General features: G+C 46.2%; 1 protein-coding gene across 1 annotated transcript in view; it reads left to right on the top strand.

The window, feature by feature from the left end:
• LOC139376343 (calmodulin-regulated spectrin-associated protein 2-like) overlaps positions 1–26,367 on the top strand; it is a 75,269-nt gene extending 48,902 nt beyond the window's left edge. The window contains exons 6-21 of the mRNA XM_071118770.1: positions 441–580; positions 7,932–8,022; positions 8,181–8,268; positions 8,421–8,443; positions 8,581–8,941; positions 9,082–9,718; positions 9,924–10,064; positions 10,411–10,639; positions 10,898–11,078; positions 11,299–11,968; positions 13,247–13,383; positions 13,593–13,801; positions 15,585–15,678; positions 22,597–22,736; positions 22,908–23,026; positions 23,128–26,367. Of these exons, the coding sequence (XP_070974871.1) occupies positions 441–580; positions 7,932–8,022; positions 8,181–8,268; positions 8,421–8,443; positions 8,581–8,941; positions 9,082–9,718; positions 9,924–10,064; positions 10,411–10,639; positions 10,898–11,078; positions 11,299–11,968; positions 13,247–13,383; positions 13,593–13,801; positions 15,585–15,678; positions 22,597–22,736; positions 22,908–23,026; positions 23,128–23,430 (3,563 nt within the window). The 3' untranslated portion in view covers positions 23,431–26,367. The remainder of the gene's footprint in view (positions 1–440; positions 581–7,931; positions 8,023–8,180; positions 8,269–8,420; positions 8,444–8,580; positions 8,942–9,081; positions 9,719–9,923; positions 10,065–10,410; positions 10,640–10,897; positions 11,079–11,298; positions 11,969–13,246; positions 13,384–13,592; positions 13,802–15,584; positions 15,679–22,596; positions 22,737–22,907; positions 23,027–23,127) is intronic.
• Positions 26,368–26,675: the final 308 nt, after the last annotated feature.

The following is a 26,675-nucleotide window of genomic DNA, read 5'->3' as shown; positions in this document are numbered from 1 at the left end:
TCATTCAGTTCCATTTCAATGAAAGCTCCATTTTGCTCCCATTGTGGAAATGTTGTACTTCCTGAAGAATCTGGTAGACTGATGACATCACTGTCCAATCCTTCTTCAGCTCGTTTTAGTCTGCGTGGGCTCTCCCCATCATGACATCACCATCTCTGTTATTCTGTGTACTCTCCCCTGCCTTCCAACCTTGCCTCCTCTGACCATTATTCTGGCTAAACACTACAAATAATACTAAGTATTTTATAAAAGGAACATTTATAATAAAATAACAATCATAAAAATAAATAAAAAGTCTGACCAGTGCACGTCTCAATTGCATAAAAAACAGAAAAGCCATTGATGCACAGCTGAAGCTTTTCAAATCCATGCGAATCCAACCCCTGAAGATAGCAACACTAACCCCGCCCCTATGCTCTCTCCTCTCCCCGCCCCTCCAGATATTTGTCTGAAGGAGACCATGTCGCTGGCTGACAGTCTGTACAACCTGCAGCTGGTGCAGGAGTTCTGTAGGGACAACCTCAACCACTGCTGCCACTTCTCCCTGGAGGACATGCTCTATGCCCACTCTTCCATCAAGGTAGGACCATGGGGAACAGAGGGGGGGCTGGGGGGGACAGGGTAGGGGGATGGTGGAATAGGAAGGGAGGGAGGGAGGCTGTGGGCGACGGGGGAAGAGGTCTGGGAGGACAGGATGGAGGCTATGGGGGCAGCGGTCTGGGGGACAGGAGGGTAGGCTGGGGGGACAGGACCCAGGGTTGGGGGTGCAGAGGGGAGGCTGGGGGGACATGGGAGGGGCCAAGACTTGGTTAGTTGGGTAGGGAGGGAAATGGGGTGTTGACTATGGAGGTAGAATATACATTTGAAGTCAGAAGTTAACATACACTTAGGTTGGCGTCATTAAAACTCATTTTTCAACCGCTCCATAAATGTCTTGTTAACAAACTATAGTTTTGGCAGTTAGGACATCTACTTTGTGCATGACATTAGTCAATGTTTCCAACAATTGTTGACAGACAAATTATTACACTTATAATTCACTGTATCACAATTCCAGTGGGTCAGAAGTTTACATACACTAAGTTGACTGTGCCTTTAAACAGCTTGGAAAAGGATGTCTTGGCTTTAGAATCTTCTGATAGTCTAATTGGCATAATTTGAGTCGATTGGAGGTGTACCTGTGAATGTATTTCAAGGCCTACCTTCAAACTCAGTGCCTCCACAAGTCTGGTTCATCCTTGGGAGCAATTTCCAAACGCCTGAAAAACAATAGTACGCACGTATAAACACCATGGGACCACGCAACCATCATACCGCTCAGGAAGGAGACTCGTTCTGTCTCCTAGAGATGAACGTACTTTGGTGCGAAAAGTGCAAATCAATCCCAGAACAACAGCAAAGGACCTTGTGAAGATGCTGGAGGAAACAGGTACAAAAGTATCTATATCCACAGTAAAACAAGTCCTATATCGAAATCCTGAAAGGCTATGCAAGGAAGAAGCCACTGCTCCAAAACCACCATAAAAAAAGCCAGACTACGGTTTGCAAATGCACATGGGGACAAAGATTGTACTTTTTGGAGAAATGGCCTCTGGTCTGATAAAACAAAAATATAACTTTTGGGCCATAATGAACATCATTATGTTTGGAGGAAAAAGGGGGAGGCTTGCAAGCCGAAGAACACCATTCCAACCGTAAAGCACGGAGGTGGCAGCATCATGTTGTGGGGGTGCTTTGCTGCAGGAGGGACTGGTGCACTTCACAAAATAGATGGCATCATGAGAGCGGAAAATTATGTGGATATATTGAAGCAACATCTCAAGACATCAGTCAGGATGTTAAAGCTTGGTCGCAAATGGGTCTTCCAAATGGACAATGACCCCAAGCATGCTTAAAAAGTTGTGGCAAAATGGCTTAAGGACAACAAAGTCAAGGTATTGGAGTGGCCATCACAAAGCCCTGACCTCAATCCTATAGAACATGTCAAAGTCAAAAAGTGTGTGCGAGCAAGGAGGCCTACAAACCTGACTCAGTTACACCAGCTCTGTCATTCAAGGCACCATCAGGACTATATTTTCTATTTTAGGTGCCAAAATTCACCCAACTTATTGTGGGAAGCTTGTGGAAACCCACAAGTTTTTCCCAAGGCTACCCGATACGTTTGACCCATTTAATCATGTTAAGCAGCCTGGCCTTGTGACAATTTAATGTCCATATTATACTCTTTCAGTACCGCCACACTTTCTCCACACAGCAATGCTACCAAATACGAATTGAGTGTATAAAAAATTCTGACCCACTTGGAATGTGATGAAAGAAATACAATCTGAAATAAATAATTCTCTCTACTATTATTCTGACATTTCACATTCCTAAAAAAAAGTGATGATCTTAACTGACAGGGAATTTTTGCAAGGATTAAATGTTGACTCCAATGCTTCCCACAGTTGTATCAAGTTGACTAGCTGTCGTTTGGTTGGTGGACCATTCTTGATACACACAGGAAACTGTTGAGTGTGAAAAACCCAGCAGCGTTACAGCTCTTGACACAAACCGATGCGCTTGGCACCTACTACCATACCCCGTTCAAAGGCACTTAAATATTCACCCTCTGAATGGCACACATACACAATCCATGTCTCAATTGTCTCAAGGCTTAAAAATCCTTCATTAACCTGCCTCCTCCCCTTCATCTACACTGATTGAAGTGGATTTAACATGTGGCATCAATAAGGGATCATATCTTATTTTCAAATGGGGTAATGATGCATAGTGGGGCATAAGAGGACAGGGAGGGTAGATGTTTTAAATTACTTTTTGGCAAGAATGATTTACGAGTATATTAGTCATTGGTGTTCAACCGTGGTGCCTTGAGGAACTCTCAGGTGTGTGAAAATCATTAGCAAAGGAAAGTCTGATTAGGATTTATTTCTAAATATATGGCTCTGGGCTTAGCTACACCACAGCCTCTGGTACTGTATGGCTCTGGGCTTAGCTATACCACAGCCTCTGGTACTGTATGGCTCTGGGCTTAGCTATACCACAGCCTCTGGTACTGTATGGCTCTGGGCGTAGCTATACCACAGCCTCTGGTACTGTATGGCTCTGGGCTTAGCTATACCACAGCCTCTGGTACTGTATGGCTCTGGGCTTAGCTATACCACAGCCTCTGGTACTATATGGCTCTGGGCTTAGCTATACCACAGCCTCTGGTACTGTATGGCTCTAGGCTTAGCTATACCACAGCGTCTGGTACTGTATGGCTCTGGGCTTAGCTATACCACAGCCTCTGGTACTATATGGCTCTGGGCTTAGCTATACCACAGCCTCTGGTACTATATGGCTCTGGGCGTAGCTATACCACAGCCTCTGGTACTATATGGCTCTGGGCTTAGCTATACCACAGCCTCTGGTACTATATGGCTCTGGGCGTAGCTATGCCACAACCTCTGGTACTGTATGGCTCTGGGCTTAGCTGAACCACAGCCTCTGGTACTGTTTGGCTCTGGGCTTAGCTATACCACAGCCCCTGGTACTGTATGGCTCTGGGCTTAGCTATACCACAGCCTCTGGTACTGTATGGCTCTGGGCGTAGCTATACCACAGCCTCTGGTACTGTATGGCTCTGGGCGTAGCTATACCACAGCCTCTGGTACTGTATGGCTCTGGGCTTAGCTATACCACAGCCTCTGGTACTATATGGCTCTGGGCTTAGCTATACCACAGCCTCTGGTACTGTATGGCTCTAGGCTTAGCTATACCACAGCCTCTGGTACTGTATGGCTCTGGGCTTAGCTATACCACAGCCTCTGGTACTGTTTGGCTCTGGGCTTAGCTATACCACAGCCTCTGGTACTGTATGGCTCTGGGCTTAGCTATACCACAGCCTCTGGTACTGTATGGCTCTGGGCTTAGCTGAACCACAGCCTCTGGTACTGTATGGCTGGCTCTGGGCTGTATGGCTCTGGGCTTAGCTGAACCACAGCTGTTTGGCCCCTGGTACTGTATGGCTCTGGGCTTAGCTATACCACAGCCTCTGGTACTGTATGGCTCTGGGCGTAGCTATACCACAGCCTCTGGTACTGTATGGCTCTGGGCGTAGCTATACCACAGCCTCTGGTACTGTATGGCTCTGGGCTTAGCTATACCACAGCCTCTGGTACTATATGGCTCTGGGCTTAGCTATACCACAGCCTCTGGTACTGTATGGCTCTAGGCTTAGCTATACCACAGCGTCTGGTACTGTATGGCTCTGGGCTTAGCTATACCACAGCCTCTGGTACTATATGGCTCTGGGCTTAGCTATACCACAGCCTCTGGTACTATATGGCTCTGGGCGTAGCTATACCACAGCCTCTGGTACTATATGGCTCTGGGCTTAGCTATACCACAGCCTCTGGTACTATATGGCTCTGGGCGTAGCTATGCCACAGCCTCTGGTACTGTATGGCTCTGGGCGTAGCTGAACCACAGCCTCTGGTACTGTATGGCTCTGGGCGTAGCTGAACCACAGCCTCTGATACTGTATGACTCTGGGCTTAGCTATACCACAGCCTCTGGTACTGTTTGGCTCTGGGCTTAGCTATACCACAGCCTCTGGTACTGTATGGCTCTGGGCTTAGCTATACCACAGCCTCTGGTACTGTATGGCTCTGGGCTTAGCTGAACCACAGCCTCTGGTACTGTATGGCTCTGGGCTTAGCTATACCACAGCCTCTGGTACTGTTTGGCTCTGGGCTTAGCTATACCACAGCCTCTGGTACTGTATGGCTCTGGGCTTAGCTATACCACAGCCTCTGGTACTGTTTGGCTCTGGGCTTAGCTATACCACAGCCTCTGGTACTGTATGGCTCTGGGCTTAGCTATACCACAGCCTCTGGTACTGTATGGCTCTGGGCTTAGCTGAACCACAGCCTCTGGTACTGTTTGGCTCTGGGCTTAGCTATACCACAGCCTCTGCTACTGTATGGCTCTGGGCTTAGCTATACCACAGCCTCTGGTACTGTATGGCTCTGGGCTTAGCTATACCACAGCCTCTGGTACTGTATGGCTCTGGGCTTAGCTATACCACAGCTTCTGGTACTGTATGGCTCTGGGCTTAGCTATACCACAGCCTCTGGTACTGTATGGCTCTGGGCTTAGCTATACCACAGCTTCTGGTACTGTATGGCTCTGGGCTTAGCTATACCACAGCTTCTGGTACTGTATGGCTCTGGGCTTAGCTATACCACAGCCTCTGGTACTGTATGGCTCTGGGCTTAGCTATACCACAGCCTCTGCCATAGAAACAAACAAAATATTTCAAATGAACCCTATTTAATCTAATAGAAAATAGATTTTTTTCAGTATGGATCAGATGAGATGGCGGCCATTGCCACTAAATAAATGAATAGGGAAATTGGCGATGAGCTTCATTTTATATCCCATCAAGGTGTGCCACGGTTCAAAAAAGGTTGTGAACCACTGTATTAGTGTACTGTACTCTATGTGGGTAGAGGAGATTTGGGTGTGCGTGTTTGTGTAGGAGGGGTCAATTTTGTCACACTGACTGTTCTGCCAAGTCAAATGAGAGTATGAGTGTGTGTGTGTGTGTGTGTGTGTGTGTGTGTGTGTGTGTGTGTGTGTGTGTGTGTGTGTGTGTGTGTGTGTGTGTGTGTGTGTGTGTGTGTGTGTGTGCTTGTATGGGGTTATTCCAGAACAGAAGGGCCAAAGTGGGCCAAAGTCTCCCCCTCAGACAAACAGAGGCTGCTTAGAGAGAAGTGTCATGCTACTTTCTCTGTGCCTGCCTCTCCCTGCCTCTCTTGTTCTGTTGTTTTTACATTTTCTATCAAAGGAAGACAGAACTGTCAGTAAAGAACTGTTGATTCTTTATGTGCTACAAAGAATACTGAATGGGGTTCTGATTTACTAATCATACATACAGAATTGATCACTTAACTGAGATGTTTTCAATGTGAGGCAGGACAAAACAGATAGAAAACCATGTGATCTGGCTATAGACTCCCAGAATGCATAGCATGCAGTATAGGACAGTGGAGGCTGCTGAGGGGAGGACAGCTCATAATAATGGCAGGACTGGTATTAAACGCGTGGTTTCCGTGTGGTTGATAACCATTATTAAGTTCCTATACCAGCAGCCTTCACTGGTATAGGAACATTAGTCAGAACCAATTAGGATTCTGGTCCTCCCCCTGACCGTTGGCACACTGTGTCTTTTCCATAGACTGCTTGTTGCTTGTGTGAAAACAGTGCTACAAGTGAGTGTCTCAGGCAGGGACAGAGAGTGAGAGAACGGCTCCTGAATAGCAGCCAAAAGCTGGCCTAGAGCCAACTCCCAACTGGCCAAACCTCCAGAACCCCTAACCAACCAGCCACAGTGTGTGTGTGGGCGTGTGTGAAAAGGGACACTGTTCACACCCGTTATGTGTGGAGGAGTGTGTTCTAGACTCAAAACTCGACTTGATGTCCAAGAACTATAACAATACAAAGAGAATATCCAAGCAATCATGTTGGGAATCTAATGTCCAGTCTTAGTTTTGTGGTCAATGGAGAGGCTCTTTTCCGTAGAGAGAGAGAAGCCCAGTCAAAATATGTGGTTTAAAATGCTCTCAACAAATGAATGACTCTTCAATGGAGGTCTCCAGAGTCTGTTTTTACCATTAAATCATAAAAATCATAACATCTTATTTGGGTTACACTCTATGGGGTGTGTATTGCACACTAAACTATACCAGATGGTATTTAGTCAGTTCTTCCACTACACACTAGAAGTTGAGGTAACATAGCTATATGAGGCTGCCAATAATGCGCGTACACACACACACACACACACACAATCAGTTACCTAGCAACAAAGGCAGCTCAGAGGCAGCTTGACCTGCTATCCCTGGCCTCAGTCACAGCGTCTTCAGTAGGTACTCATACCCCTTGACTTATTTCACATTTTGTTGTGTTACAGCCTGCATTCAAAATGCATTAAATCAACAACAAAAAGTCTCTCACCCAGCTATACCACAGCCTCTGGTACTGTATGGCTCTGGGCGTAGCTATACCACAGCCTCTGGTACTGTATGGCTCTGGGCGTAGCTATACCACAGCCTCTGTACCCCATAATGACAAAGTGAAAACATGTTTTTAGAAATTTTAGCAAATGTATTGAAAATGAAATACAGAAATATCTAATTTACATAAGTATTCACACCCCTGAGTCAATAGATGTTAGAATCACCTTTGGAATCACTTTTTTAAATTCCTCAAGCTTTGTCAAGTTGGTTGTTGATCTTTGCTAGACAGCCATTTTGAAGACTTGCCATAGATTTTCAAGACGATTTAAGTCAAAACTGTGACTAGACCACTCAGGGACATTCAATGTTATCTTGATAAGAAGCTCCAGTGTATATTTGGCCATGTGTTTTGGGTTATTGTCCTGCTGAAAGGTGAATTTGTCTCCCAGTCTGGTGGAAAGCAGACTGAACCAGGTTTTCCTCTAGGATTTTGTCTGTGCTTTGCCCCCTTCCGTTTCATTTTTATCCTGAAAAATATGAAGAGTGGTACTCAGTAATGTGTTGTATTGGATTTGCCTAAAAAATTTGGAAAAACAATTAACGTTTTGTCCTGAATACATAGTGTTATACAAGACATTTCAGATTTTCATTTCTCATTCATTTGCAAGCATTTCCGATAATCATAATTCCACTTTGACGTGATGGGCTATTGTGTGTAGGCCAGTGACACAACATCGACATTTAATCCATTTCAAATTCAGGCTGTAGTACAGCAACGTGTGGAAAACGTCCAGGGGTACTTTATGAACCCTGTATTTTGCCTCCTATGTGTCTTAACAGAGGCACCTTGTGGACACATGTTGGTATTTGGTTGTATTACATTTTCTTTGCCCTTCTCTAACTCGTGTGTGTTTTGCCCTGTTGCAGAATAACTACCTGGTGTTTATGGCAGAGCTGTTCTGGTGGTTTGAAGTGGTCAAGCCTTCGTTTGTACAGCCCAGAGTCTTTGACCCACAAGGTAAGCCAAAAAGGGTGACGCTGAAGATGATGATGATGGGGATAATGAAGGTAATCAACTGCATTGACATAGTATATTCCAGTTTTCACCAGAATTCAGACCACGTCAACTACCTTTATTGACTTGAGTATCCTGACTGATTGGTGTTTTTTTGTCAGCCTGGGATCTAGCCCCGTCAGCAAGGGCTATGGCTCCTATCTGTAGCCCAGCCAAACAGGACTTTGGGGACAGCCCAGAACACAAAAGGTATGATTTAATATTGAGTGGACAAATGTAATAACCTGGAGTTATTTAATGTTCCCTTATTGAACAAGCTTGGGAAAGGTCAAGCGTAGTTCAACTTGGCAGTTACAGGAGGTGTGATTTTGAGCTTTATCGTAATTCTCTCTCTGTCTCAGGCTTCAACCAGACTCTGCTTCAGGTAAGAACACAGGAACTACCCCTTTCCTCAGAATCACAAACACTTGTCTGTCAGAAGACTCAAAACTACTATTGGTTCCCTTTGATTTAGTCTCTGTGCGTGTGGAACTAACCTTTTTTCTCCCCTGTTTCGGGCAGGTGTGATAAAGAGGACCATGTCCTATGTAGATGGCTGTGTGGGGACGTGGCCTAAGGAAAGACGGTCTAGGGGCATCTCCTTTGAGATTCCTTTGGACGGGGATCCTAACGTCCCTCCCGGTTGGGGTCCCTCACTCCGGGGCATGACCCGCTCTGCCAGCACAGAGGGCCTGGGGGTGTTCAAAGTTCACCACGCACCCCAGGGGGACATGAGGCGCCACCTCTCCTTTCAGCCGGTCAGCGTCAACGGTCCTAGCAGCACCGCAGGGCACATAACTGAGGAGGACTACAACACGGACTCACCAAACCCCCACAAAGCACTGGGGCGCGGGCAGACTCAGCCACACAAGAACCGGAACAGGTACTTATGATGGCTCTGACGGTAGGACAGCCGAGTTGTGTGTACAAGGGATGCATATGCTGAATATAAATATGTTACTAACTGTTAGTTTCTTTTGATAAACGTGTTTAATAAATGATCATACCGGTCTGTCAATCTAGATATTCCAATGGTGTTCTCAAAGAGAACAGCAATGACGGCCGCGGCCCCGTCAGCCCATCGAGCCCCCCTAGCATCGAGGAGGCTCTGAAGATTATCCACCACACAGAGAGGCCCCACGGCAGTCTGGGGCCCAGGGCCAACGGCTTCTTCCTCCACGATGGAGCTGAACCATCAGACCCAGGGGACGACCCTGATGGCTACCCAGGATCGGCTAAGGCCCGGGCAGACGAGGCCGACCCCTACTCAGCCTCTACGGAGGAAGTGGACACAGGGATCCACGTGAGGTCGGAGGACATCCAGGAGAGTTTGGACGAGGACAATTCTTCCCTCAGGGACTACTCTGATATGGACCCTGACTATGAGGCTATGACCCGATCCTGTCCCTTACCAGAGGGGGATGGAGAGAGGGAGGTGAGGAGCAGCCCATACCCCAGCTCGGTGTCCCCAGCCCCTATGTCTCATGCTCCCAGCCCTGCCTCGTCCTCGGGTGGTTCTGGCGGCGGACTGGTTCGCATGACCAGCTTCGCCGAGCAGAAGTTCCGTAAGCTGGAGGGGCGGAGCAGTGGAGGGACCACTCCCGAGAGCGCTGAACTCTACGTTCCCAACACGCCCCCCACACGAACTGCCACGCTCGAGGTCAGTAGAGAAACTCTCTCTCTCTCCATGTTAATGTCTCTTGGACTCTCGCTCTCTCTCTCCTCTCTCTCCATTGATCTATTTCTCTGTCGCTCTTTCTTCTCTTTCAACTCTTTTTGGTCCTACTCCGCATTTCTCTTTTGCTTATTCTCTTACCCCTCTCGCCCTCTTCTTCCCACCCTCTCTCTCCCTCTCTCCTTCTCAGATCTCCAGCCCCACCCACCCAGCCCAGACCCCGGCCACGCCCTCTCCCAGAGACCACACCCACCTGCTGCCGTCAGATATGGTGCACCTGAAGATGAAGCTGGAGGAGAAACGCAGAGCCATCGAGGCCCAGAAGAAGAAGGTATAGGCTTAATAACGCTTCAGAGAGCTTCTCGTCTTTGGCAGCGTCTCAAACAGCATCCTATTCCCTATTTCCATAGGGCTCTAGTCAGAAGTAGTGCACTATGTAGGGAATTGGGTGCCATATCAATGTATAATCCAAAACGAAAGAAAAAGAACAAAACTCTGGTCTTCAAGCACTACTGCAGGTTTTCTAAAAGAGCCGTCCAGTCAAATTATGCCAGTTAGTAATCAAACCTAATCAAACATAAATAATTTGCACCATCATCTTGTTGGATAATTTGGTATGTTCAATGGTTTCCCCCTAAAAATTGCTGAAATAATAAGAGATTTTTCCTCTGTTTCAGGTTGAGGCAGCGTTCACTCGGCATCGTCAGAAGATGGGCCAGACAGCCTTCCTCAACGTGGTGCGAAGGAAAGGGGTGACCCCCTCCCCCACCAGCCCCGTCCCTGGGGGCCACGACCTGGAGAAGCCCTCCTCAGATCGCTTCTTCACTCCTTCGGAAAGCCTGGGCCAGGCGGAGAGGTGCAAGCCCGACGGAGCAGCACCCAAGTCCCCCTGCGAGGAGGGTGCAGGTAGTCACCACTGTAGCTTCTGATGAAACCAACCATAGTTTTCTACTTTTGCTTCCCTACTTTTTGGAGCAAATAGCCTGGTCCCAGCTCTGTTTGTGCTGCGTTGCCAACGTTGGCTTGACAATTACCAATTGGCAAGACAGCACAAAATGATAGAGGGCCAGGCTAGGGGGCACGTGTAATGTTTTATGTGTAGTGTTTTCTGCATGTGTAATAGCCAACTTATGGACGAGAGGTGTCTGCTGTGTCACGCTCCAGGTGTCGGGGTTGGAGAGGTGGACCTGGGCGAGTACACTCGCTCCATCGAGAGGCTGAACACGTCCCTGGGGTTCCTGCAGACGGAGATGCAGCGGCTGGCCCAGCAGCAGGACAGGATCATGGCCATGAGGGAACAGCAACAGGCCTGGGTCATACCTCCTCCAGCACCCTCGCCACACAGGTATGGTCATCAATAGCACATAAATATTACCCAAGACTGGCATGATAATTGATAATGCAGACTAAAATTAGGTGTGTATAATATCGGATGAAGTTAATATATTTCACCTAAAACCATTTATCACCGTACTATTATTCCTAATTTATCGTGAGAAAAGCAGTTGTCGCAATACTATTATTGCTTAGTTAGTTATCATTGTACATTTAAACTCTCTCGACAGGCAGCTCCGGGAGCTCCGCAGCAACAGTGTAACCGGCCGGGGGTCCGTGGGGTCCTTGTCCCCAATCTTGTCCTCGGCGGGTGGTTCCCCCCGCGCCGCCCACCGTTCTCCCGGCGGCCTCAAGCGCCGACCGGCCTCCTTCCATGCCAGCACCCCTCACACTCCACGCACCCCACGCCCCACCGAGCTCAAGGTAACCCCCTTTAGACGGATGCTCAACACCCCCACGTCCGTGGACAGTCTGCCCAGGCTGAGACGCTTCTCACCCAGCCAGACCCAGGTCACCTCCTTTGCCTACCTGGGACACGATGAAGGACCTGGGGCCACAGAGGGCAAGGAGAGAGGGGCCCCAGGGGGAACAGAGGAGCCTCAAAACCAAACCAAACCACCTGAGACAGAGGTAGCGGTGGCGGGGATAAGGAGTGCCGGCGCTCGTCCCTCCTCGCCCACTACAGAGCCAGCCAAAGAGAGACAGAAGGAGAGGAGAGATGGAGGGAAAACGGAGAAGTTGGCAGAGGTGCTGTCTCAGCCAGTGAGAGACCTGATGGAGGTGCCGCTGTCGTTGCTGAAGCCTTTGGATGGACAGGGTCTAGAGACAAGTGGAGAGGGGGAGAAAAGAGGAGAGCTGTACGGAGAGGACCAGAAAATGTGCTGTGGGTTCTTCTTCAAGGTAACAATGGGCTACACTGTACATTTCAGAATTGTGAGAGGACGGTGCAAGTACTGTATGTAGCATGTCACGAGAATGGTTCATTGATCCATAGGTACTGTAAGAGCAGCACATGAACTATGCGAAGACTCATAAACTATGACTACAAATGGGTCTGGGACAGTAATTGTGTGTACAGTATCTAGGATAAAGGGTGAAACAGCTCACATACTAATGCTAGAAGAGTAGACTAACGAGCCATGATAGGAGAATGGAGCCAACAGAGCTACTGTATGCCACTATACTGGAACTTACTATCAGCTTCAACAGACACACATGTTATTATCCCAGTCCAAAAATATCTGGACATGAAGCCAGTGTACAGTATCTAGGATAAAGGGTGAAACAGCTCACATACTAATGCTAGAAGAGTAGACTAACGAGCCATGATAGGAGAATGGAGCCAACAGAGCTACTGTATGCCACTATACTGGAACTTACTATCAGCTTCAACAGACACACATGTTATTATCCCAGTCCAAAAATATCTGGACATGAAGCCAACACTGTACAACATTCAAATGGGTCATATACACTGAGTATACGTAACATTAGGAACACCTTCCTAATATTGTGTTGCACGAGGTGTCGGAAGCGTCCCACGGGGATGCTGGCCCATGTTGACTCCAATGCACAGTGGTGTCAAGTTGGCTGGATGTCCTTTGGGTGGTGGACCATTCTTCATAGACACGGGAAACTGTTGAGCGTGTAAACCCCTGCAGCGTAGCAGTTCTTAACACAAACTGGTGCGCCTGGCACCTACTACCATAACCCGTTCAAAGGCACTTCAATCTTTTGTCTTGCCCATTCACCCTCTGAATGGCACACATACACAATCCATGTCTCAATTGTCTCAAGGCTTAAAAATCCTTTAACCCCTCTCCTCCTCTTCATCTACACTGATTGAAGTGGATTTAACATGTGACATCAACAAGGGATCATAACTTTCACCTCGATTCACCTGGTCAGTCTAGGTCATGGAAAGAGCAGGTGTTCTTAATGTTTGGTATACTCATCCGCCATGAATTCCCTCTGACATAAATTTGACCAATCAGAGCTGAGGATGAGTGTTGATCTTTGAAGTGAGAGGATGTGACAGTGCTGCCTGATGTCATTTTGTCCCGCAAACTAGCCTTCATGTTGGCACCAAACGTTCCATGACAACAAGATTACAATTTCCAATCTAACAATTTCCAATCTATATATATCTGACTCCGTCTCCACCCCACACACCTCCAGGACGATGGGAAGGGAGAGGAGGACATGGCGGTGAAGAGGGCTGCTCTGCTGGAGAAGAGGGTGAGGAGAGAGAAGGAGACGCAGGAGAAGAAACAGCAGCAGGAGCTGGAGCAGGAGCAGAGGAAGGAGGAGGCACGGTCAGTCTGGACCTCAAGGGACCTGTACCTTTTCCACTGTTATGCTTGGTCTGAACACTACCGGCAGGGGCGAATCCTTACTCCCACTTCAAATTTAGTCATGCATTATTGTCAATGGGTGACTAAGTGAAAATGTGCCTCTTAGTAACTTCTCTTTGATTGGGTAATAAGTATTGAAGCTTCTCATCTCTTCTGTCCCTCTTCCCTAGGCTGAAAGCGGAGGAGGAGCAGCAGAAGCGAGAGGACGACAAGCAGAGGAAAGATTACATAAAGAACGAGTACATGAGGAGGAAGCATTTGAAGCAGGTGGAGGATATGGATGTCAGGCCCCGCCATGGAAGTCTCAAAAAGAAGCCCCGCCCCAAGTCCATGCACAGGGACGTCATGGAGTCACCCAAGCCACCCACCAGAGCCACGGGTAACACACACACTCTTAGACACACACACATACACTACACATGCTCATGTTACACATATATCAGCTGCTGAGGGGAGGACGGCTCATAATAATGGCTGGAACGGAGCGAATGGAACTGCATCAAACACCTGGAAACCATGGAAACCATGAGTCTGATGTTGTTGATACCATTCTACTATTCCGCTCCAGACATTATCACGAGCCCGTCCTCCCCAATTAAGGTGCCACAAACCTCCTGTGACAAACATCCTCTCACTGTCAACTGCGTTTATTCTCTGCAAACTTAACATGTGTACATATTTGTATGAACATAATAAGATTCAACAACTGAGACATAAACTGAACAAGTTCCACAGACATGTGACTAACAGAAGTATAATAGTGTGTCCCTGAACAAAGGGGGGGTCAAAATCAAAAGTAGTAGTCAGTATCTGGTGTGGCCACCAGCTGCATTAAGTACTGCACTACATCTCCTCCTCATGGACCCGGCCAGATTTGCCCGTTCTTGCTGTGAGATGTTACCCCACTCTTCCACCAAGGCACCTGCAAGTTCCCGGACATTTCTGGGGGGGAATGGCCCTAGCCTTCACCCTCCGATCCAACAGGTCCCAGACGTGGTCAATGGGATTGAGATCCGGGCTCTTCGCTGGCCATGGCAGAACACTGACATTCCTGCCTTGCAGGAATCACGCACAGAACGAGCAGTATGGCTGGTGGCATTGTCATGCTGGAGGGTCATGTTAAGATGAGCCTGCAGGAAGGGTACCACATGAGGGAGGAGGTCTTCCCTGTAACGCACAGCATTGAGATTGCCTGCAATGACAACAAGCTCAGTCCGATGATGCTGTGACACACCACCCCAGACCATGACGGACACTCCACCTCCAAATCGATCCCGCTCCAGAGTACAGGCCTTGGTGAAACACTCATTCCTTCGACGATAAATGCAAATCTACACGACCTTCACCCCTGGTGAGACAAAACCGCGGCTCGTCAGTGAAGAGCACTTTTTGCCAGTCCTGTCTGGTCCAGCAAAGGTGGGTTTGTGCCCAAAGACGACGTTGTTGCCGGTGATGTCTGGTGAGGACCTTCCTTAGAACAGGTCTACAAGCCCTCAGTTCAGCCTCTCTCAGCCAATTACGGACAGTCTGAGCACTGATAGAGGGATTGTGCGTTCCTGGTGTAACTTGGGCAGTTGTTGCCATCCTGTACCTGTCCCGCAAGTGTGATGTTCGGATGTACCGATACTATGCAAGTGTCGTTACACGTGGTCTGCCACTGCAAGGACGATCAGCTGTCCGTCCTGTCTCCCTGTAGTGCTGTCTTAGGTGTCTCACATTACGGACATTGCAATTTATTGCCCGGGCAACATCTGCAGTCCTCATGCCTCTTTGCAGCATGCCTAATGCACGTTCACACAGATGAGCAGGGACCCTGGTCTTTCTTTTGGTGTTTTTCCAGAGTCAGTAGAAAGGCCTCTTTAGTGTCCTAAGTTTCCATAACTGTGACCTTAATTGCCTACCGTCTGTAAGCTGTTAGTGTCGTAACGGTTGTTTCACAGGTGCATGTTCATTAATTGTTTATGGTTCATTGAACCAAGCATGGGAAACAGTGTTTAAACCCTTTACAAAGAAGATCTCTGAAGTTTTGGATTTTTTGAACGACAGGGTCCTGAAAAAGGGACATTTCTTTTTTTTGCTGAGTTTAGGCTGTTTATGTGTATTTAGTACACACATATATTCACACACACACACTCAAACATGTCTTCTGTATTTACCTCCAGGTACTCGACCGCGTGGGTTCTCAGTCTCCAGCATGTCCCTGGCCTCCCTCAACCTTGACAACGACAGCAACGCCGGAGATAAGAGGATCCGCAGGTGAGGCCAGAAATTGCCTGATTACAGATTTTCTCAATCGTGTACAAGCAATTTTTGGATCTGTGTTGAAACGTATCTATCGCAGAACAGCAATGATCAAATGCTTAAATACATTTAAAGAACTTCTGATACAAAATGTGCCTTTGTACCTGACTTGCATATCTTAGACCGCCTTAAACTTTAAATGCAAATGTCATCAGTGAGTACAAAATTCACTGTTAAGTGTTTTGTTCACAGAACATTAACACATTGTTTAACATTTTAAATTACCCCATCAGTGTCATACATGTAAATGTTTCGGACATGAAGTGAATGAAGTTGGGTTACTCCAACATTGTGACCTTCATATAAGAGCTTTGCTTTGGTGTGGATGGAGGCATACAGTGCATTCAGAAAGAATTCAGACCCTTGACTCTTTCCACATTTTGTTATGTTACAGCCTGTATGACACAACAAGCTTGGCACACCTGTATTTGGGGAGTTTCTCTCATTCTTCTCTGCAGATCCTCTCAAGCTCTGTCAGGTTGGATGGGGAGCGTCGCTGCACAGCTATTTTCAGGTCTCTCCAGAGATGTTCGATTGGGTTCAAGACCAGGCTCTGGCTGGGCCACTCAAGGACATTCAGAGACTTGTCCCGAAGCCACTCCTGCATTGTCTTGTCTGTGGAGGCCACTGTGTTATTGGGGACCTTCAATGCTGCAGAGATTTTTTGGTACCCTTCCCCAGATCTGTGCCTCGACACAATCCTGTCTCTGAGCTTTACGGGACAATCCCTTCGACCTCATGGCTTGGTTTTTGCTCTTTGCTCTGACATGCACTGTCAACTGTGGGACCTTTTATTTAGAAAGGTGTGTGCCTTTCCAAAACATGTCCAATCAATTGAATTTACCACAGGTGGACTCCAATCAAGTTGTAGAAACATCTCAAGGATGATCAATGGGAACAACATGCACCTGAGCTCAATTTCGAGTCTCATAGCAAAGGGTCTGAATTCTTATGTAAATAAGGTTTTTCTGTTTTTAATTGTATATGAGTCACCCAGGACCAGTGTTGTTAGCCTAGCACTACAAGCACCCTGCTCTACCAACTGAGCCACCCAGGACCAGTGTTGTTAGCCTAGCGCTACAAGCACCCTGCTCTACCAACTGAGTCACCCAGGACCAGTGTTCAAATCAAATCAAATCAAATTTTATTTGTCACATACACATGGTTAGCAGATGTTAATGCGAGTGTAGCGAAATGCTTGTGCTTCTAGTTCCGACAATGCAGTAATAACAAGTAATCTAACTAACAATTCCAAAACTACTGTCTTGTACACAGTGTAAGGGGATAAAGAATATGTACATAAGGATATATGAATGAGTGATGGTACAGAGCAGCATAGGCAAGATACAGTAGATGGTATCGGGTACAGTATGTACAAATGAGATGAGTATGTAAACAAAGTGGCATAGTATAGTATAAAGTGGCTAGTGATACATGTATTACATAAGGATACCGTCGATGATATAGAGTACAGTATATACGTATGCGTATGAGATGAATAATGTAGGGTAAGTAACATTTATATAAGGTAGCATTGTTTAAAGTGGCTAGTGATATATTTACATCATTTCCCATCAATTCCCATTATTAAAGTGGCTGGAGTTGAGTCAGTGTCAGTGTGTTGGCAGCAGCCACTCAGTGTTAGTGGTGGCTGTTTAACAGTCTGATGGCCTTGAGATAGAAGCTGTTTTTCAGTCTCTCGGTCCCAGCTTTGATGCACCTGTACTGACCTCGCCTTCTGGATGATAGCGGGGTGAACAGGCAGTGGCTCGGGTGGTTGATGTCCTTGATGATCTTTATGGCCTTCCTGTGACATCGGGTGGTGTAGGTGTCCTGGAGGGCAGGTAGTTTGCCCCCGGTGATGCGTTGTGCAGACCTCACTACCCTCTGGAGAGCCTTACGGTTGAGGGCGGTGCAGTTGCCATACCAGGCGGTGATACAGCCCGCCAGGATGCTCTCGATTGTGCATCTGTAGAAGTTTGTGAGTGCTTTTGGTGACAAGCCGAATTTCTTCAGCCTCCTGAGGTTGAAGAGGCGCTGCTGCGCCTTCTTCACGATGCTGTCTGTGTGAGTGGACCAATTCAGTTTGTCTGTGATGTGTATGCCGAGGAACTTAAAACTTGCTACCCTCTCCACTACTGTTCCATCGATGTGGATAGGGGGGTGTTCCCTCTGCTGTTTCCTGAAGTCCACAATCATCTCCTTAGTTTTGTTGACGTTGAGTGTGAGGTTGTTTTCCTGACACCACACTCCGAGGGCCCTCACCTCCTCCCTGTAGGCCGTCTCATCGTTGTTGGTAATCAAGCCTACCACTGTTGTGTCGTCCGCAAACTTGATGATTGAGTTGGAGGCGTGCGTGGCCACGCAGTCGTGGGTGAACAGGGAGTACAGGAGAGGGCTCAGAACGCAACCTTGTGGGGCCCCAGTGTTGAGGATCAGCGGGGAGGAGATGTTGTTGCCTACCCTCACCACCTGGGGGCGGCCCGTCAGGAAGTCCAGTACCCAGTTGCACAGGGCGGGGTCGAGACCCAGGGTCTCGAGCTTGATGACGAGCTTGGAGGGTACTATGGTGTTGAATGCCGAGCTGTAGTCGATGAACAGCATTCTCACATAGGTATTCCTCTTGTCCAGATGGGTTAGGGCAGTGTGCAGTGTGGTTGAGATTGCATCGTCTGTGGACCTATTTGGGCGGTAAGCAAATTGGAGTGGGTCTAGGGTGTCAGGTAGGGTGGAGGTGATATGGTCCTTGACTAGTCTCTCAAAGCACTTCATGATGACGGATGTGAGTGCTACGGGGCGGTAGTCATTTAGCTCAGTTACCTTAGCTTTCTTGGGAACAGGAACAATGGTGGCCCTCTTGAAGCATGTGGGAACAGCAGACTGGTATAGGGATTGATTGAATATGTCCGTAAACACACCGGCCAGCTGGTCTGCGCATGCTCTGAGGGCGCGGCTGGGGATGCCATCTGGGCCTGCAGCCTTGCGAGGGTTAACACGTTTAAATGTCTTACTCACCTCGGCTGCAGTGAGGGAGAGACCGCATGTTTTCGTTGCAGGCCGTGTCAGTGGCACTGTATTGTCCTCAAAGCGGGCAAAAAAGTTATTTAGTCTGCCTGGGAGCAAGACATCCTGGTCCGTGACTGGGCTGGGTTTCTTCCTGTAGTCCGTGATTGACTGTAGACCCTGCCACATGCCTCTTGTGTCTGAGCCGTTGAATTGAGATTCTACTTTGTCTCTGTACTGGCGCTTAGCTTGTTTGATAGCCTTGCGGAGGGAATAGCTGCACTGTTTATATTCGGTCATGTTACCAGACACCTTGCCCTGATTAAAAGCAGTGGTTCGCGCTTTCAGTTTCACACGAATGCTGCCATCAATCCACGGTTTCTGGTTAGGGAATGTTTTAATCGTTGCTATGGGAACGACATCTTCAACGCACGTTCTAATGAACTCGCACACCGAATCAGCGTATTCGTCAATGTTGTTATCTGACGCAATACGAAACATCTCCCAGTCCACGTGATGGAAGCAGTCTTGGAGTGTGGAGTCAGCTTGGTCGGACCAGCATTGGACAGACCTCAGCGTGGGAGCCTCTTGTTTTAGTTTCTGTCTGTAGGCAGGGATCAACAAAATGAAGTCGTGGTCAGCTTTTCCGAAAGGGGGGCGGGGCAGGGCCTTATATGCGTCGCGGAAGTTAGAGTAACAATGGTCCAAGGTCTTTCCTCCCCTGGTTGCGCAATCGATATGCTGATAAAATTTGGGGAGTCTTGTTTTCAGATTAGCCTTGTTAAAATCCCCAGCTACAATGAATGCAGCCTCCGGATAAATTGTTTCCAGTTTGCAGAGAGTTAAATAAAGTTCGTTCAGAGCCATCGATGTGTCTGCTTGGGGGGGGATATATACGGCTGTGATTATAATCGAAGAGAATTCTCTTGGTAGATAATGCGGTCTACATTTGATTGTGAGGAATTCTAAATCAGGTGAACAGAAGGATTTGAGTTCCTGTATGTTTCTTTCATCGCACCATGTCACGTTAGTCATAAGGCATACGCCCCCGCCCCTCTTTTTACCAGAAAGATGTTTTTTCCTGTCTGCGCGATGCGTGGAGAAACCTGTTAGCGCTAAAAGCACCCTGCTCTACCAACTGAGTCACCCAGGACCAGTGTTGTTAGCCTAGCGCTACAAGCACCCTGCTCTACCAACTGAGTCACCCAGGACTAGTGTTGTTAGCCTAGCGCTTGTTAGCCTAGCGCTACAAGCACCCTGCTCTACCAACTGAGTCTCACCCAGGACCAGTGTTGTTAGCCTAGCGATTGATAGCCTAGCGCTACAAGCACCCTGCTCTACCAACTGAGTCACCCAGGACCAGTGTTGTTAGCCTAGCACTACAAGCACCCTGCCCTACCAACTCAGTCACCCAGGACCAGTGTTGTTACCTTAGCGCTAGAAGCACCCTGCTCTACCAACTGAGTCACCCAGGACCAGTGTTGTTAGCCTAGGGCTACAAGCACCCTGCCCTACCAACTCAGTCACCCAGGACCAGTGTTGTTAGCCTAGCGCTACAAGCACCCTGCTCTACCAACTCAGTCACCCAGGACCAGTGTTGTTAGCCTAGCGCTAGAAGCACCCTGCTCTACCAACTGAGTCACCCAGGACCAGTGTTGTTCTTCCATTGTATTCACCTTCACTTATTTCTGTTGTGGATTGTGTTTGTGCGCCAATGGAAAGTCTATAAAACTATGAGCGAACCAGCCTATGTATTAAATACATGGATTTGGATTGGGATGATACTGATGAATGAATCCTTCACACTTATTTTTAGGGCTTTTTTTTATATCATTTTTTTTAAAATTAGGAATCGTATTTAATTTGATATGTATGAAATTGTTTCGTGAAATATGAATAAAAGGACAGTAATTGCCCATAATTCTGCAACTTTGGATAGTTGTACTTCCAATTTTGATCATCATTATATAGTGACTGCAAAGAAGGGTTAGTTTGGATTTACATTTGGTTGAGTTGTCAACTAACGTAAATTCAACAACAAATGTCACCATGTCATTGGACTTAGGTTGGGTGAATAACAATTCCCTTAGGTTGATTACTTTTTGCAAATCCAATCAATTTTCCACGTTGAGTCAACATCATCACATTGAATTTTTGTTGTTGAAATGACGTGGAACCAATGTTGATTCAGCCAGTTTTTTCTGCTTGGACTCGAGAGATAAGTATGGTAGTGTTCATCTGTTTGCAGGCAGTCGTGTTCTATTGTATGTATTTGCAATTTTGACGGTATAATATAGTTTTGATTCATGTATTTATGTTTCGAGAAGGTAATTATGTTTTGAAAACACATTTACTGTTTTTCAAAAGGCCACAGAAAGGCTGTGTTGTGAGTGTCTGTGTCTTGTTTTGAACTCGACAACATTGTTCCAAAAAATACTTGTACGCGATTGAGAAAATCTGTAAAAAAAAGGACATACAGTTTAGCCAACTCCTTTAGCATGACCACATCATGGCTACGATACAAAACAAGGCTTTACCGAGCATCAAAAGCATGAATACTTCTTCAAGAGGACATTCATGTGTCTTGTGACTTGTCTAGGTATTGCAAACAAAATGGTTTTCGCTCTCTTGATCTTCTCTCCCTCCTTGCTCTCTGTTTTTCCCCTCTGTTTTGCACGGAACTCCCGGAAGCAGTAAACTAGGCACTGTGAAAGGCCATATCTCTTTCTTTTTAAGCTCTCCCAAAGACAGAAAGGGAAGGTTAGTAACTCCCCTCCCTAGACCAGCCGAGGGCCAAGCCTTTCATCTAGACTTTCATCTCAGTGCATCACAGTCCAGATTGATCAATCAATCTGCTTTTACTTGAGGTAATATCTTTGAGAACAATTCCCGGTAGCCATACCTAACAGAATCTAAATATCCCATGTGCAGACATATATTTATGAATCATGTTTGAGCAAGCCACATACAGTACACCAACATTCATTCTGAGTATGACCTGAGACATAGAGGACACATCCATATGTTTTTAATAGATGTGTTATTTCACAGTCATGCTGTATCATCGGTTAAGTGTTGGCCAATTACCTCCTTTAAAACAGACAGAGAAAATTCCGGCTCAGTACCGCAGCTGCTTCTGCCTCATTTCATACATGCCCAGCCTCCTGCCTCCACTCCTGCCTCACCGACTCTGCCCTTCCTCTGCTCCGAGGCTGCTCCATGCTAGCTGCTCCATGCTAGCTGCTCCATGCTAGCTGCTCTACGTTAAGCTGCTGTCTGTGGTTGTTACCTCTAGATTAGACCCGGCGTCAGAGCCATCCAAGCTGCAGCAGACGGGCGCTCTCCCGTCCCAGGCACGGTAACTTCCACAGCCATGCTGGCTCACATGGAGCCACAGGCCCTTTGTTTTGTATGCAGAGACTTCAAACTAGGGTACACACTAACCCTAACCCCAATTAGGACATGAATGAGCCTGGGCCTAGGACATGAGTGTGGCTGCTGCAGTTGTATTCTGTCAAGTCACTGTACAGTTGCCTAAAGCTGCTGTTGCATACTGCAGTGTTTCTTCTCCATATCCTAGCAGCCATAATGATTGGACTGTACAATAGCTTTGCTCTACTGCACATGCCTCTGATCTGATCCATGGACACAGAGATCACTGGGGATGATGTAATATGAGGGAACAGGGAAGGCTGCCTGGGAGAACTGTGTCTATCTCTGACCCTGTTTCTCTGTATGTCTCTGTGTCTGTGTATATGTGGTTTATATGTCTATGTCTGTTTTTTTGTGTGAATGTGTATCTGTTATTGTGTGTGTGTCCACACATGTGTCACTCGTACTGTATATATGTGTGTGTGTGTAAATCCCTAGGCCAGACTCTGCTAGGCCAGACTCTGCTAGGCCAGACTCTGCGGAGGGCAATCTGTCGTCCTGCCCGTCTCATAACGGAGAGAAGGACTGGGAGAACGAGTCCACAACCTCCTCCACTCCCTCCAACCAAGAGTACACAGGTACGGACCGCTCCACTGCAATCACGGTATTCTGCTTTCAAAAGGAGACCAAACTCTTGCAGTATACCAGAGCCATGTAGCCCATGTGTAGAACAGGCTGTGTTGTGAGTGTCTGTTTGTTTGTTTGTTTGTTACTGCATTCCTTATGCTGGTATTCGCTTCTTCCCTCAGGGCCAAAGCTGTACAAGGAGCCCAGTGCTAAGTCCAACAAGCATATCATCCAGAACGCCCTGGCCCACTGCTGCCTGGCGGGCAAGGTCAACGAAGGACAGAAGAATAAGATAATAGATGTAGGTAATTTGCTGTACACAATATGTTTCATTCTCTCTAATTTTACTTCACTCTTTTACCTCAAATTTGTTCCTTTCTTTTCCTCCACTATCTCTTTCAGGAAATGGAGAGGTCGGGGGCCAACAACTTCCTGGTTTTGTTCCGAGACACGGGTTGCCAGTTCCGCTCGGTGTACACCTACTGCCCTGAGACGGAGGAAATCACCAAGCTGGCGGGCATCGGGCCCAAGAGCATCACAGCCAAGATGATCGAGGGCCTGTATAAATATAACTCAGATAGGAAGCAGTTCAGCCACATCCCTGCCAAGACAATGTCAGCTAGTGTAGACGCCATCACCATCGCCGCTCACCTGTGGCAGACCAAGAAACAGGGCACGCCCAAGAAACTGGGTAGTCTCAAGTAGTCACAGCAACAACCCCTTTCATACCAAACCCAGGATAATGTTGCTAGGTGTCCTGAGTTATAGTTGAGGACTGAGGGGAGGCTTTGCGGATGTTGTGACCTGGGATAATACAGGTCCTGGTTTGGTGTGACAGTGCTAAAGAGTATATCTTTCTAATCTTCTTTCCCATTCAGATATTTAATGAACACTTACACTTGGCATTCATCTGGATCTGATATCTGATGTACAGTTTCATTTGATGAATATGTGGTAGGGGATTTTCTTCTAAACAGGACACTATTGACTTTATGCACAACTGGAATGTAGGGGGAAAAAACATCAACACAAGCCTCAAGGGACATTGTTGTTGTTATGCAAGACTGTGTGTGTGTGGGACCCAGAGTCATTCTAATGGTGCACATGTGTGTATGTTCGTCAGCATGCGTGGGTGCCCATGTTCTCGTGTGCCAAAAAAAGGGGCTGATGAAAGCCTTACTGAATCGGACCACTGAAGCACTGAATGTCATTCCTTTTGAAATAGATCGAGTTTGAGTTCCCTATGTTCATCATGTGTGGCCTTATGCTTGTTTTGTGAAAGCGCAGTGATTAGGTCATATTTAAGCGCCAAATGTGATGTTTTGGTGAGTACAAGATGATACGTATATGAGAGCTTGTTGAGAGTGGCTGTGTGTGAGGCTTGCTTTTCTCTGTGGCTGAAAGATGAGACTGAGAAGGTGGGTTTACATAATGTGTCAATAGTTAAGTAGGTTGTCATAACTTCCGATAAGAACTAGATTGTAAAGTCATTGATTAAGTATAATCTAGTTCACAGGAATGTCAGCAACTGACTCTTAATTTATTGAATGTTTTTGATAAGGCTTTGGAAGGTTTTTAAAGGTCCAATGCAGATGTTTTTATCTCAATATCAAAGAATTTCTGGGTAACAATTAAGTACCATATTGTGATTGTTTTAAATGGTCAAAAAGAAACAAAAATAGCTTATTAGCAAAGAGCAATTTCTCAAGCAATAATTTTGCTAGGACAGTCTGGGAGTGAGCTGTTATTGACAGAGAGGTTTGGAACTCTTTCTTATTGGTCTAATAACTAATTTACTGCATGGTGATGTCACTATAGAAGGCCAAAACCCCTCCCACCAAAACAGGCTGAAATTTCAGGATGGTCTTTTCAAACAGCTCTTACACTAGAAGGGCATTACCATCATTTTCACTATTTCCCAGTATTATTCCAACCTCATAGTGTGGAAATATATATCAAACACAGGACAATTATGCTTTTAACTGCACTGGGACTTTAAAGGCTTTTAAAGTTTCATCAACAGAGGTGTGTAACATACTTTAAGACAAGATATACTGTATAAGTTAATTTTGTTTGTATATAATGGTTATTCCATTCAAAATGAATGAGTGAAACTAGCATTTATCATTTAATATGGACGTATATAAACTTACTATACTGTATATGGGGCCTTCTATTTGTTTAAAAAAGATGCAAGTGTGTGATCCCTTTTCAATGTCACTGGCAGGACAATTTCAAGCTTTAGAATAGAAGCAAGTTCCACAAATTGTGTCATGAGCCTGTGCAATTCCGAGAAAATATCTTATAAAAATCCTTGTTGGCATACAATACCAGTCAAAAGTTTGGACACACCTACTCTTTCCCACCGTGAAGCATGGAGGAGGAGGTGTGGTGGTACTTTGCTGATGACACTGTCAGTGTCCAGTATGGCTACCACAGCATTCTGCAGCGATACGCCATCCCATCTGGTTTGCTCTTAGTGGGACTATTATTTGTTTTTCAAGAGGACAATAACCCAAAACACACCTCCAGGCTGTGTAAAGGCTATTTGACCAAGGAGAGTGATGGAGTGCTGCACCAGATGACATGGCCTCCACAATCACCCGACCTCAACTCAATTGAGATGGCTTGGGATGAGTTGGACCTCAGAGTGAAGCAAAAGCATCCAACAAGTGCTCAGTATATGTGGGAACTCCTTCAAGACTGTTGGAAAAGCATTCCTCATGAAGCTGGTTGAGTGAATGCCAAGATTGTGCAAAGCTGTCATCGAGGCTAAGAGTGGCTACTTTGAAGAATCTTTGTTTAACACTTTTTTGATTACTACATGATTCAATATATGGTATTTCATAGTTTTGATGTCTTCACTATTATTCTACTGTAATATAGAAAATAGTACAAATTTAAGAAAAACCCTTGAATGAGGTGTGTCCAAACTTTTGACTGGTACTGTATATGTTTGGACCTCACAGATATTCAAAAGCATTTTACTTTATTGTGGATAGTATCTTTACTGTTGAATTCCTATTACACTTAAAGTAGTCCACAATACGTATGTGTACATATTCAATAGAGAGTAAGGAATAGAATTTCATGACTCTGTCCCACTGTAGATTGCAGTATTTGTAGTTGATTTAACTGCATACTTACATAAATGAAGTAAAATACAGATCACAAAAACATAAAACATAGTTCTTCAGGACTTTCAAAACATCTGTTACATTATGCTTCAACATGTTACATTGTTCTACCCTATGAAAGGAAACTGACATTTATGTTTATTTTATTTTGGAGCAAAGCAGTGTTTACGCTGTACATATATTTTGTCGTATAAAGTATTTTTTGTAAACCATTTACCATTTTGAGGTTTCATATGAGCAGCATATCTGTTGCAAAAGGAAATGTAAAACCATGAGAGGGTACAATATGTCTTGTATGAGTGACGGGCAGGAAACGGAGAGAGAACTGATTGCAAACTGTTTCCACTGCATACTCTATTGTAGTGGATAATCAGATATGTGTGAGATGCCATTCTGTGTTTTCCCCCATCTAAATTTGTTTTATTTTAACCTTGTCAATATGTTCATGTATTTGTTATTTTTTATAAATTCCTTTGAACAATATTAAAATGCAGATGTTCATCAACACTTGTGACTGGTGTTTTTGAAGCCTGGTTATCCACTTAAATCTCATTTTAGGCTGGTTCAGATTTGGATTCTTTGTTGTGCTAAATGTTCACATTCCTACAGCACAATATCCAGTTAATTACAGAACAAGTGGGTCTTGAACCTGCAACCTGAGGCCACAGGGGAAACAAACGCAGATTCTGTGCCATGAAGGTCAACACCTTATGGAAGAGGCATAGGCTTACATACAGGGATGAACGTAAAATATCAAGATAAACGTTTGTCATTTTGTTACAGAATTCCTCATAAAAATGCTGGTCCTTTGAA

The sequence above is a fragment of the Oncorhynchus clarkii genome, chromosome 20, assembly GCF_045791955.1.
Source record: "Oncorhynchus clarkii lewisi isolate Uvic-CL-2024 chromosome 20, UVic_Ocla_1.0, whole genome shotgun sequence".
Classification (NCBI taxonomy): domain Eukaryota; kingdom Metazoa; phylum Chordata; class Actinopteri; order Salmoniformes; family Salmonidae; genus Oncorhynchus; species Oncorhynchus clarkii.
The sequence above is the reverse complement of the archived record's forward strand: the minus strand, read 5'-3'. Positions and strand labels throughout refer to the sequence as shown.